At 36.6% G+C, this 13,573-nt stretch overlaps 2 protein-coding genes across 2 annotated transcripts in view; both read left to right on the top strand.

Moving 5' to 3' along the window:
• The first annotated feature begins 299 nt into the window (after positions 1-299).
• On the top strand, positions 300-5,134 carry LOC100185714 (beta-2 adrenergic receptor). The gene is made up of 8 exons (XM_009862404.3): positions 300-697; positions 1,087-1,162; positions 1,796-1,952; positions 2,340-2,422; positions 2,961-3,222; positions 3,966-4,095; positions 4,353-4,470; positions 4,746-5,134. Exons 1-8 carry the CDS (start codon positions 352-354, stop codon positions 4,882-4,884), a joined length of 1,311 nt encoding a protein of 436 aa, XP_009860706.3. The 5' UTR covers positions 300-351; the 3' UTR covers positions 4,885-5,134.
• A 1,344-nt stretch (positions 5,135-6,478) lies between these two features.
• zf(cchc/grf)-1 (zinc finger (CCHC/GRF)-1) overlaps positions 6,479-13,573 on the top strand; it is a 9,735-nt gene continuing 2,640 nt past the window's right edge. Inside the window, exons 1-13 of the mRNA XM_026837619.1 lie at positions 6,479-6,653; positions 7,242-7,375; positions 7,712-7,787; positions 8,464-8,624; positions 9,108-9,199; positions 9,727-9,897; positions 10,280-10,559; positions 10,739-10,949; positions 11,486-11,554; positions 11,794-11,910; positions 12,357-12,486; positions 12,953-13,066; positions 13,514-13,569. Of these exons, the coding sequence (XP_026693420.1) occupies positions 6,504-6,653; positions 7,242-7,375; positions 7,712-7,787; positions 8,464-8,624; positions 9,108-9,199; positions 9,727-9,897; positions 10,280-10,559; positions 10,739-10,949; positions 11,486-11,554; positions 11,794-11,910; positions 12,357-12,486; positions 12,953-13,066; positions 13,514-13,569 (1,761 nt within the window). The 5' untranslated portion in view covers positions 6,479-6,503. The remainder of the gene's footprint in view (positions 6,654-7,241; positions 7,376-7,711; positions 7,788-8,463; positions 8,625-9,107; positions 9,200-9,726; positions 9,898-10,279; positions 10,560-10,738; positions 10,950-11,485; positions 11,555-11,793; positions 11,911-12,356; positions 12,487-12,952; positions 13,067-13,513; positions 13,570-13,573) is intronic.

The following is a 13,573-nucleotide window of genomic DNA, read 5'->3' as shown; positions in this document are numbered from 1 at the left end:
ACGGTAGCCTCGTGACTTTATAGAGCGTTGTTAATTGTTTAAAAACATGATCAAGAAAAATGAGAGCTGTAGGTGCTAACGGTATCCATCTTACCGCAGTTTATTATAAGGCTTCGCTCAAAAGTAAGCTTTTGAACGTGGTTTTAGGTTATGACGTTTTTGATTATGCCATGCGTAAAGTGCATGTCAAGTCACGGTCTGCTAGTAATATGGTATATTGCACCAAGTTCTCCAATTGGTCGTGGTTTTATGCAAACTTACTTGACTGCATTAAATATTCCGCGAATTCACGTCATACTGATTATATTTATACAGTCTCTTTTTTCGAGGAAATATATAGAACGGCCGGCGATGACTGAGGTGGGTTTAAACTTTAGCTTTTGTGGCGAAGAAGCCAAGTTATTAACGGAAGCCAACTTCACGAAATGCGGCCGACAAGTGTTTTGTGGGACTTTGGTGTTTTGCGAATACGAAGCAATGATGAATACGTCGCTCAATTTCAACGCAAGTTTGAAGTGTAGCACAGCCGGGCTTATTATCAACCTTGTGATTATGTCTCTTCTGTCGTTTATAATCATAGTCGGGAACGGGTTGGTAATTTATATTATGATCAAGAAAAGACAATTTCACAATTTTCAAATGTGCAAAATGTCGCTTGCTTTTGCTGATATACTTATGGGGCTCATAGTAATACCGGGTAAGTAACTTATGCAGATAATGATATAGTGTGGGGTGAGATGGGACACGGGGTAATGTGGTACGATTTTATATTTTTTTTACCCCTTTAATTTAATGATAAACAAATAAACAAAGTCATTCGACAGTATTCTCACGACTGCTTAAAGCGCGCGCCAACGCCGATTACTATTATTTACTATTAAATATTTGTAAAATATGAGAGAATATGCGCCCTGGTATTCAATCATACACCACCCTATTATATAGTACCGTGGGGGAGGATGGGACACCTTTAGCACATAACATGCAAATATCCTGATTTTAAACAATTAACAACGGTCTATGGAAGACATTATCGACCCGCATATTCATATACATATTGAAAATGATTCCTCCATTTTCATCCAGGCCTTATAGAGAGTATGGTGCTGATGTTTTTCCGAGCTAACCCTGAAGGACTTTCATTCTTGTGTCTGTATGAAAGGTATATATGGTTGTGAATCTTATTATTCTATGTTGTTTATTTACCACGTTAATGTATGATTAAGCTATATATAGTAGGGTGGGGTAAGATGGAACACGTTTTCATTCTATTTTTCCCGTCCCATTTGGTGGTAAACAAAGAACATTTCATAAATTATAAAACCGTATCCTCACGACTTTCATAAACGTTTTTAATTGTTTAAAACACGATCAGGTTATTTGGATGTTATGTGCTAAAGGTCTTCCCCAACCCTACTATATACACTGTTCAACATTGAATGTATGAACGTCAGTTGTTTAACTGTGCATGGCGGGTAAATGGCCTCTTGCGAAGGCTTTAACTTTATGTTCAACTTTGTTTTGCAAGAACACACACGCCCACAATGATAACTTTGAAGCCATATATCCTCTTTTTCAATGTAAATTTATTTGCGTTCACGTGACCGGGCAACGACAGACGTTATACCAGGTTTTAAGTCGAAATAGCATGTTTTAAACCTCGTGCTCTATTATGAGTATCACGTCTGTAGCAGCGACGGGGTTAGAGGTAGTCTAGCAAACACAATTACAGTAAGCGGCCCCACGTTTGTGCCACAGAACCGTTCAAAACTAAAACCCACACATATTTCCAAAGGCAATCGCAGGCTCACAGGGGGAAGATCGTTTTATACGGCGGCGCTGCCACGGGATCTGTCGCCGCGAGTTTGTACAGCCTGCTAGTGCTTAGTGGTGATCGTTTCTTTGCTGTTGTTCGTCCGTTCATTTATCAAAGAGTGATCGCACCCAAAAGGGTAAGATTACTATAACTTAATTTTAATGTAAACTCTGGTTTAGAGACAGGCGCGTTAACCACAGCGGTCATGCAACAATCTGTCTTGTTATAATGCTATTTAACGTTTACTTTACAATATATATGCAAATAGGTCACAAGAAAATTGCTATAAATAGCTCGCCCAATGTGTTTTCGCTATATTGCCGTATGCTCTAGTGAGTTATTTATACAACGTGTGCGACTACAGCTACACTACCCTCTTATAGCCAGTCAACTCATGCCTATTTTTAATATAGAGTCATCGCACTACCATATTCCCTAAGACCTATTGTTATATCAAATAACCCGTCCGCGCGATACCTAGCTAACCGCATTATATCCGCTGTTGACTGAAATATTCTTTTAGCACATTGTAAAGATCATTTTAATTGTCGTGTGGATGGTTTCCATTTTCCTGACGTCCATACCGCTGTTTTGGGATGACATCACGTAAGTAAATAACATATTTTTCGTAGTAAACAAGGAATTTCTACAGAATTATATAACCGTGTTATCACTGCGCTAAAAGAGCGTTGATAATTTTGAAAAACAGATCAGAAAATATGGGATTTAGGTGCTAACAGTATCCCATCTTACCACAAAATAATATATGTTTCTGTCCGTTTTCTAAGCGTAATTACGTATATAACTTAATTGGAGATCTCTTTATATCTGACTGACAAGTTGACAACCCCTTAGTCGCCCCTTACAGGTTCAATAATTGCCGAGGAGTGTCTTGCCCACGTTTTGGATACATGTACCTTATATCCCAACTTATACAGTTGGGTGGGGGAGATGGGACATCTTTTCATTCTATTTTCTTGTCGCATTTGGTAGTAAACGAAGAAAATTCAAAGAATTATAAAACTCTATCTTCACGAATCCCATAGACCGTTGTTAATTGTTTACATCACGATAAGGAAATTTGGATATTATGAGCTAAAGGTGTCCCGTCTCCCCCCACCCTACTATATATATATTAATACAGTTACCGATTACCGATATGGATGTTCGCTTCCGCACCTTTGGGCAGCCCATGCAACATGATAGCGTCAGTGTTTCCCATCGTGGTGCTCGCTATACCGTACGGGGCGACGGTGGGTCTCACACTGGCAACACTGAAGATTACAACCAGAAACTTGGCAGAGGCAGAAGCGAAACGTGGGATGGGCAGAGGTAGTTTGGTTCGTAAGGAAAGTTTGGTATCCACTCGATTCTCTGCATTTCAAAATAATTCTGAAACAAGACAGGTGACGTATAAATCATTCATGGGAAAATTTTATTATGCATTCATGGTATACTGGCTATCACCCTTGCATACAAATTGGTGGCTGTGACCGTCTGTTTTGGTTACAGTTTAGATTTCCTGCTAAGATCTATAAATATTAAACCAGGGTGGTATTTATATAACTTCTGTTGGGTCGAAATTCGAAAGTCTTGATCCATTTACCCCGGGTTCATGGGTGAAAACCCATATGCCACAATGCAGTACTGTTGCAATGTCATATTTTTTGTACAAAAACTATGATCCATACAGTGTCATATATGTATTTGTACCTGTGAGTAAACTTATGTCCAAAGTGGAGCCATTCCTTTTGTATGAGTGCCAACCTATTTTTAACAGAAGCTGTGATACACATATATGTAGTTTTAGCTGAAGCTGGTTTACAAAATCACGTCTTTAAAATAATCTTCATATATAACGTTACTTCGTTGTAATACGAGCCGTTAACTTGTAAGATTAGAACTTGTTTAATTAACTAAAATAATGAATGTAACTTATTCATCCCCGTATATGGCGGGCAACGACAGTCATAACACGGGTGTTCTGTTTTATACACCTCATGCCCACTTATAAGTTACCATGTATGTAACTTATTTATCGTGGTATGGCGGGGCAACAACAGTCGTTATAACACAGGTGTTCTGTTTCATACACCTCGTGTCTTCTTGAGTTACCATGTATCTAACTTTGTGGTGATTATTTCCACAGTTGATGATAACAGTTGCGATCATGATAACCTTTTTCTCCATGATGATGTTACCGTTCACTATCATGATGCCTCTCATATATTCCACCATCATGCCATGCAGGGAACTGAACTGGCTCAAGTTAGTTGCAAGTAAGCTACATCGGGATTCAACGAGATTTTCGGCGGGGATCGGCAGCGCCAATTCCCGCAAAAATATTGTAACTTCTTGCTGTAATCTTTGGATTCTGTTCTTTCGTTGTTTTAAGAAGTCTGATTTTCGAAACTGTATCCGAATATGTAAAAAAATCATGCCTTTTCAGATAGATAAAAATTATGCATTTAATAAAAAAATAATAAAAACTATGTCTTTGCAAAAATTAATAACAAATATGTGTATTATTTTACAGGTGAATTTCTCATGGCGAACAGCTGCGTAAACTTCATCGTGTACAATGTACGTAACAAGGACTTCAGGGAAAGCGTGAAAGCCACGTTGCGTTTGGTGTTTAGATATGCATCTTATAGGTAAACCCATGTTAAGTGAATGCAACTTATTCATCCTCGTGTGGTCGGAAAACGACAACAGCTAAAGACGGGTGTTCTTTTTCATATGCCTGAACACATCCAAAAACATATACGTGGAAACTTGTGAGCTGGCATAAGTGGTTAAGCGGGTACGAGGTGTAGTAAACAGAACATGCGCGTTATAAACACTGTCATGGCCCCACCATGCGAGGATAAACAAGTTACATATGTAGTACATTCATTCAATCATTTATTCATTGATATTTCTATAACAGGCGCGATAAACGAAAATCGTCCAAGTTTCGTAAATCAGTTCATCGTATCAGTCGAATCGTCCCATCCTTACCAACAACCACCGAAGTAAATGATGATATGGAGTCTACAACTGCTTATCTGCCGAAGCCAAATAATTAATAATCTTTGGGACTGTGTCTATAAAAAAGAGCTCGAGTCGTAATCAGAAGGTACTGGATTCAAAGCTCGATGATGCCAATCTTTTGGCATGTGTGCACTTGTAAAAACACCGCAGTAATTGCTCCAACTCAGAGATTACTCATTAGTTGTCCAAGTTATCGTTTATTTATTAAAAGGTGCACATTTCCTGTGTTTTACTTTTGAGTCGCCTGACACGCGCGAGGGTAGGTAAATACAATTTGTTTACTGACAAATGGAACGTGGAAGAGAATGAAAACATGTTAGATCCTACTAACATTTAATTAAATACAACTTATTTAAACTTTCAAATTAAAATGTTCCAAAGTAACTGCTTAACTGTAATTTTTGTCAAAGTTTCAAAAATGAAATATTTTAATAGCAGGTTAAAATATATGCTACCAGATAACATCTTGTTGAGTTTAATAAACTGAACGCGTAGCGGTTGAATGTTTCGGCCAAGTTTGAAATTTAATCCCACAGGTCGCCTTAGCGCCGTAACAAAACCATTAATAATTGATTGTAAAGTTTGTGAGTGATCCAAATCTTTATTACGCATTATTCAAGGTCGCAAATAAGTTCACTGTCGTCTTCATCAGATGGTTGAGAAATATCCAAGCGATTCCGCTTCAGTTTAGCAAGAGCTATCACGTATTGGTTTTGATAGAAGTTGGCGTCCATTCTAAATAAATATGGTGTGTTAATAAATACACCATCTGTTACCCAAGTTACATAAATGTTAACTCGTAAGTGGGCATGAGGTGTATCAAATAGAACAGCTGTGTTATAACAACTGTCGTTGCCCGTCATGTGAGGATAAGTAAGTTACATAAATGTTAACTCGTAAGCGGGCACGAGGTGTATAAATACATTGAGTAGGCCATGAACACAGTTACATAAACAGTTGAACGACTGTCATTGCCCCGCCACGTGAGGATAAATAACTTACATAAATTCAATAAAACAAAGTTTGAATGAAAATTAGAGAGATGTAATAACAAATGCATACTAGATTATCATGATTGCACGTAATTAATTTCATATATAATATCTATAATTATAAAGCAATTAGGTTATTTGTTCAAGATATAATATGTTTTTGGTAATAGAACTCTTTTAATTGTTAAAATACAGAAACACGGCTCGCACAGGTTCACTGGTTTGTTCTTTCGAAAACGTACCGATCTCTTTGCAATTATCTCTTATTTTACTAGCTCCCTTGTTTTTATTTTTTTTACCGCGAAATCTCAATATTGACTGTAGGGGATTTACCTTATTTTGGTTTCATGTTTTGTTCGTACATAGAAAGTGTGGAGGTTACTACGTATATACCGTTTGACTACATCTGTATTAACTGTTACTAGTTACGGTAATTCTTTAGCTAGTGGAAGGTAAAAATTTTTGTCTAAAAATGTTTTTAAGTCTCACTGATACCCGCTCTAATTTTCGCGCATTTTAAAATCAATTTTTGCCACGAACGCCTGACTTCTCCACAAAAAGTATACAACGGGTAGCATTAAGGCGTAAGAAACATTTTGAGACCAAAGATTTGAATGGTCACCGGTTAAAGTTTAACCTTTATTTTACTTTATTTTCCAGTTATGTTTTACAAAGCTGCTTTTATAGTTTTAACTCATCACAGAATATTAATGCCACGACACGCGTCTACTTTTAAAGTGTTGAGTGTGGCTGAGAAGAATGACGCTGCTAAAAGAATATCAGATATTTTATCAGGGCACCAATATCAAGTGGTAATGTATTAAATATTTATTTAAAATCTGGCACTAGTGAAGAATCCTCAGGATGTTACATATTAGTGAACAATCCGGTAATACTGCCGCTGGTGAAAATGAAAATTTTGGTCTTAAAATGTTCCTTACGTCTCTCTGATACTCGCTGTATAATTTTAAAAAAAATTGGGCGTTGGTATTGAAAATTAACTTTAAAAATGCGCGAAATCGTGCTGCGTCACGGTATTACCGAAGAATTCTCGGTATGTTAGTACATATTAGGCTGGGAGAATTGTTAGAGGTTGGTAGTTAGGGTTTGCAAATAATGGAGGGGGAGGATTCTTCACTACAAACACATTTGGTTAAATGGCCACACTTTCAAACAACATTTATTTTGATGCAACAGCACAGCTTTTTAACTAACCCTCTTTCCCTCACCTATTATCCATAGCGTGTTTTAACAACTGTTATTTTGCTGTTGATTTCCTTTTCTGAAGTATTTTAATAACATGATCTTCGCAATTATATGTAAACATTCTATATAAACAATAAATGCTTCTTCTGCAACTAACAATATGTATCAACTAACAAGTGTTGTTTTACTTTTAGAGAAATGGTTTTTCGAAATACAACAAGATCTACGAGTTCAGCTACCACATGCTGGGGCAAAACTGCGCAATGTCCGTTACTTCTCTATCTGGTCATCTGCTTAATTACAACTTTGCTGGAATTTATAAGAAATGGTAAATATTTCCGGTCCCTTTTATTAGTGCATGTTTGGTATGTCCACTATGTAGTGAATGTTGTGGACATAGCGGACATGCACTAATTAAAGGGACCCAATATTTCTATACTATTGTGGCCTTTTATTATTGTATTGTGTATATTCTCCAGTAATCTTCACGCCCCTTGCAGTGACTTTTAAACATGTGACTATGTGTTTGCATGTTGTGTTATGGTGAGAATGAAACGAGTTGTGTTGACAAACAGACATGACGCTCTAAACACGAGACTGTTGTGCACTATACTAGAGTGCTTGATAGATAATAATTGATTTAATGTATTGTCAACTTTCAAAGGCATTCTTGTCATCCTCTAAGTTTATTTGATGTTGAAGTGGAAAAGATAGTGACAGAAAACATGGTGGATATCAAGGTTTGTTTTATATGTAACTTTTATTTTTTTATTTTAACCATTCTTTTTTACAACAAATTTGACCTGTAAATAGGGATGCACATTACAGAATTTCGAATATGTCAGATTCGAATCCTTTTGTATACGAATCTAATTACGGGATTAGGTATTCTGTTTAATGATGTCATCACACGTCATCTCATAATGTGTATTAACAACTTTTGAAACTTAATAATTTTAAAAAATAATATTTTTGTGTTTGTGGGACTTTCGAGAGTAAACGTTTTACAACGTCTTTTCATAGCCTGCTAAACGTTTCGTGACGCAACAAACGTGAACAATAGTACAATTTTTGATCATTTAACAGCTCATGACCCAACAAGGCTGCTATGAAAGGGTCAATAAACTGACTTATGTGGGTAAAATTATTTTTTTTAAAAATAAAAAAAGATTCGAAATTCTAGATTCGGAATATAGTATTCTAGGATATCCTAAAATACCTAATTATTCTGTAATGTGCATCCCTACCTGTAAAATATTCTGTAAACTGTTCCATTTCTAACCATTATTGTTTATTATAACATTCTGCCTATGGTACATTCATAACTGTTTTTAACTCATTTCTATAAATTTTTATGGAAAAAAACATTTTACCAAATGTTGACATTAGATGTTTATATATTGTCTTTAATGATAGAGAACATTGGAAAGAGAAGTTCGGAACAGCCAAGCGTTAGTTATTTGGACAGATTGTGATCGGGAGGGAGAAAATATTGGATTCGAAATCATTAATATTTGTCGAAATATTAAACCGAATATACCCGTGTATAGAGCACGATTTTCTGAGATAACTGACAGGTGAATGGCTATATGTTACATATATCATGGGTGTTGGGATAATAATGGGCCAACTCTGGTCTTAATCAAGAAGTTCTAGCCTGCCTTGCCACAAGACCTCAACTATATAAGAATAGAATTATGTGTGTTAAGTTAAAAAGCCAACTGTGTGGCCGCTTACAAGTAACCACGTATGTAACGTTGTTGGCGAAAGTTTTCTGTGTGGCTGACAACTTGGGCAAACCCTAATGACCACTGATTTGAAGAAATTGCCGATAAGTGTCTTTTCAAAGGAGAAATACACCCATAATGGTAGCAGCGACGAGCCTTGAACCCATGTTTGTTATAATGTTCCACATTTCTATGCAGAAATATAATGTAGCATTAATTTATTGGTTTCAAAATTTCCTGTAATGTTACACATACTTACAAATGTGGTGAATGTTCATTTTAAACATTATGGTTATTGCTGTACTCCTATAATCTTCAGGTTTATTTTATTAGATCAATAAAATCGGCGTGTCGTAATCTGCAACAACCCGATCAAAACACGAGCGATGCAGTTGATGTTCGACAGGAACTCGACCTCAGAATCGGTAAACTTTGTGTTTAAACATCATCTTCATTGTCTTTTATATTTATCATCCTCTGTGTTTTCATCTGTAGTATCTTGTGGTTTGTTATAATTGTATATACGGTGGGGTTGGGAAAGATGGGACACATTTTAGCTCTATTTTCTCGCCCTATTTTTTAGTAAACGATATTATGTTCTAAAGGTGTCGGATATTATGTTCTAAAGGTGTCTCATCTTCCCCCACTTTACTATATATATATTAACTATTACACATCGTGAAGACAGCCATTTTAGGTTTGTCATGCTGCTTTTATTTGACTTTATGCTTTTATTTGACACGGTTACTAAAGTTGTTTTTACAGTGTTTTATCAACTGCTGTTCTGTTGCTAATTTACTTCTCTTCGTTATGTTAACTAACCTGATCTGAGATTAAAAACCCCTATCTTATTATGGTGAGCCCTAAGCCATTCTTCTTGTCTAAAAACCAAAATACTTAGGTTTGGAATCATAAAATTTAATATTTTAATATTTGTTATTCATTTCAACAGGAGCTGCTTTCACCAGATTTCAAACCCTTCGTCTGCAGAAAGTTTTCCCTCATGTTTTATCGGATAAGCTGATAAGTTACGGGAGTTGTCAGTTTCCTACATTAGGGTTTGTGGTGGAAAGATACAAAGCAAGGGAGCAGTTCCAACCTGAAGACTTCTGGAAGATTGAGGGTAAAGATGAAGATGAACATGAATTTAACTTGGTTACAGTTAATTATTTTCTATTTAACTATTATTTTTTCATTATTATAAATTTAACCTGTAAAATATTCCATTTCTAACTATTTTTACGTATTATATTATTCTGAGCATATTTAAAGGTATTTAACCTTGTACCATTGTCTGTATACCCTGCGCCGTGGCATGGTTGGTGCGCCTGCCTTTTAAAAAGACACACACTCACCCACAAAGTTACATTCGTGGTAACTGGTAAGCGGGCACAAGGTGAGCAGCACTCATGTTATACGACCGTCGTTGCCCTGCTATGCGAAGATAAATGAGTTACATTTGTGGTAACTTGTAAATTTTATTAAACATATATTTCCTCCAATAGTCACCCACACCACCACCCAACATAATGATGATGGGCCTGTCACCAGCACGTTCTCATGGAAAAGAAATCGATTGTTTAACGAGCTTGCATGTCGGGTGTTGTACGCTAACTGCATGGAACCCCCAGTTGTTGCCACGGTAACCAACGTATCGAGTCGCCCCCGGAGTAAATGGCGTCCTGTTGCTATGGAGACAGTAGAGTTGGAGAAATTGGCTTCTCGGAAATTAAGGATAAACGCAAAAGAAACGATGAAAATTGCAGAAACATTGTATACACAAGGGTAAATGTATAAGATGATACTTTTTTTCACTGTGTTAGCGTATTAAACAAAAAGCAAGTCTAGAAATTATAATTATTCGATAATATTTCCATAAAAATATAAATTAATAAATAAAATAAATGGTTATATTCTCAATATGCTTAGGGTTGTTTAACTTCTTATATTCAATTTATTTCCAGATACATCAGTTACCCTCGTACTGAAACAAACATTTTCCCAAAAGATTTTGACCTTGAAAGGTTGGTTGGTGAACAAACGAATCACCCAGCATGGGGAAACTTTGCAAGGGATTTACTTGCTTTAGAAGGAGGACCACAGCCAAGGAACGGACACAAATCTGACCAAGCCCACCCCCCCATCCATCCAACTAAAGCTGCATCTAATCTATCTGTAAGTGATAAGTATCATCATAGTTTCAGTTTGTATGAACCATCATCTGTATCAAATATTCCATTTGTAAGTTTAAACCCATTTGTTTGGGAAGAAAATAGTATCATACAGATGGCTATCATATATGTGTTAACTTGTAAGCAAGCACAAGGTGTATGAAACAAAACACCCGTGTTATAACAACTGTCATTGCCCCACCATGCAAGAACAATAAAGTTACATACGTGGTAACTTGTAAGCGGGCACAAGGTGTATGGAACAGAACACCTGTGTTATAACAACTGTCATTGCCCCACCATGCAAGAACAATTAAGTTACATACGTGGTAACTTGTAAGCGGGCACGAGGTGTATGGAACAGAACACCCGTGTTATAACAACTGTCGTTGCCTCGTCATGCGACTTATGCGAAGATAAATAAATGACATTTTTTTATTATAATAAAGATAACTAACAATTCCAGGTCCACAACTTATACTGGTATTTAACTTTTATTACTTGATAATTTTTAATAATGTTTCCACTTTTGCACCACAGGGCAACAATGCAAGGATTTATGAGTTGATTGCGCGCCATTTCCTTGCTTGCTGTCACCGAGACGCGAAGGTAAAATATTTTTTTTCTAATGCTATTAAAAATATTTTTTGTCAGATAAAAGCAATCACGCACAAAGTTAGATATGTGGTAACTTGCTGACATGATGACTGTCATTGCCCCGCCATGCGAGGATAAATAATTTACATACGTGGTAACTGGTAAGCGGGCACGATGTGTATGAAACAGAACGTCCGTGTTATAACGACTGCATACGTGGTAACTTGTAAAGTGTCTTTGTTGCTCCCCAGGGCCATGAAACGACAGTAGACATAATACTTGGTGGTGAGGAGTTTAACGCACAAGGTTTGATGATTATTGAGCGGAATTACCTTGAAGTTTATCCTTACGACCGTTGGAACGGGAAGGTATTATAAAATATATATTAATGTACTGTCCATAAATTTTCCCATTGTATTTACCAATTGCCACTGCATACTTTTTATAAAATATTTTTTATTATTTAAAATATATTGGTCATAAGACTCATAAAGTTACTTTAAAATTACTAAATACGTTTCAAAGGGAGCGCAGCCTAATATGTTTATATACTGTTAGAATTAACCATGACAAAAATAAATTCTATTCTGGTACTCATCCAGATTAGGTGCTACTACATACGCAGCAAACAAAAAATCAGGCCCAACTTAAATTATTTTTTTTATTTGAAATTGTAACCAACAGAATGAACAGATAATAGTTGTATTGAATAAATTATAAACTGATATAGATTAGGTGCCATCACGTATGCAGCAAACAAAGATTTTTTTTTATTAAAAGTTTTTAATTTTTTATTGAAAATTGTAATGAACAGATAATAGCAGTTTACAATATTGGCGACGAATTTGAACCCACCGGTTTAAACATGCCTGGTGGAAGAACTACAGCTCCTCCATTGTTAACTGAAGCGGATCTTATTGCATTAATGGATAAGCATGGGATCGGTAATTTCATGTTTTAGGATTTTTTAGTTTTGGGCGATTGACAGTCGTTATAACAAGAGTGTTCTGTTTTGTACACATTGTGCCCTCTTAAGGTGGCTGTACACAGTATCCGGCATGCGAATTCGCGTGTAAAGTCGTATGCAAACCCATTACCGAGTTCCGCATGCAGCAGCGAAATTCGGAAAACGGACTAATTCCCGATACTGTGTACAGCCACCTTTAGGAATTACCACGTATGTAACTTATTTATCCTCATGTGGCGGAAAAAACAACAGTTATTATAACATGGGGGTTCTGTTTTGTCCATCTATTTTAAATGAAACTTTTTGGAAGCTTTTTACTATAATAATGTGTTTTCACATTAAAATGCGGGCAATATCATTTTTCATAATCTGTTTTCTAAAGTAAACACAGGTTTTTATTGTTTTGTACATAATGTCATAATGATGTCATAATTGGTTCCCAGGTACCGACGCCACTCATGCGGAACACATAGAGACAATAAAACAACGAATGTACGTTGGGTTAACGAGCGATCAACGATTTCTACCGGGGGAATTAGGGATGGGGTTGGTGGAAGGTACGGTGTGGTTTAATTACTTTATTCCATGTGGGTGGGGTAGTTGCTGTCCAAACTATTACCCCAACATTGTATATGCACATTCTGTTCTATATGGGTGAGGTCCTACAGTGAGGCATGCCTTAGGACCTGGGATTTAGGCCGGAGTTGGCTCATTACCCCAACATTGTATATGCACATTCTATTCTATATGGGTGAAGTCCTACAGTGAGGCATGCCATGGGACCTAGAATTTAAGCAATAGTTGGCCCATCACCCCAACATTGTATATGCACATTCTGTTCTATATGGGTAAGGTCCTACAGTTAGGCACGCCATAGGACCTGAGAATTAGGCCGGGGTTGGCGCATTACTGAAAGTTTCCGAAAAAAATATTATTTCACATTATGGCTGGTAGCAGAAGTAACATAATGTTTAGACTACGTAAGTTCAAATAAATCACCTCAGGATACAACTTGATGGGATATGAAATGTCACGCCCAGAACTAAGGGCAGAACTTGAAGCAG

This window comes from Ciona intestinalis, chromosome 14 (genome assembly GCF_000224145.3).
Source record: "Ciona intestinalis chromosome 14, KH, whole genome shotgun sequence".
NCBI lineage: Eukaryota > Metazoa > Chordata > Ascidiacea > Phlebobranchia > Cionidae > Ciona > Ciona intestinalis.
The sequence above is the reverse complement of the archived record's forward strand: the minus strand, read 5'-3'. Positions and strand labels throughout refer to the sequence as shown.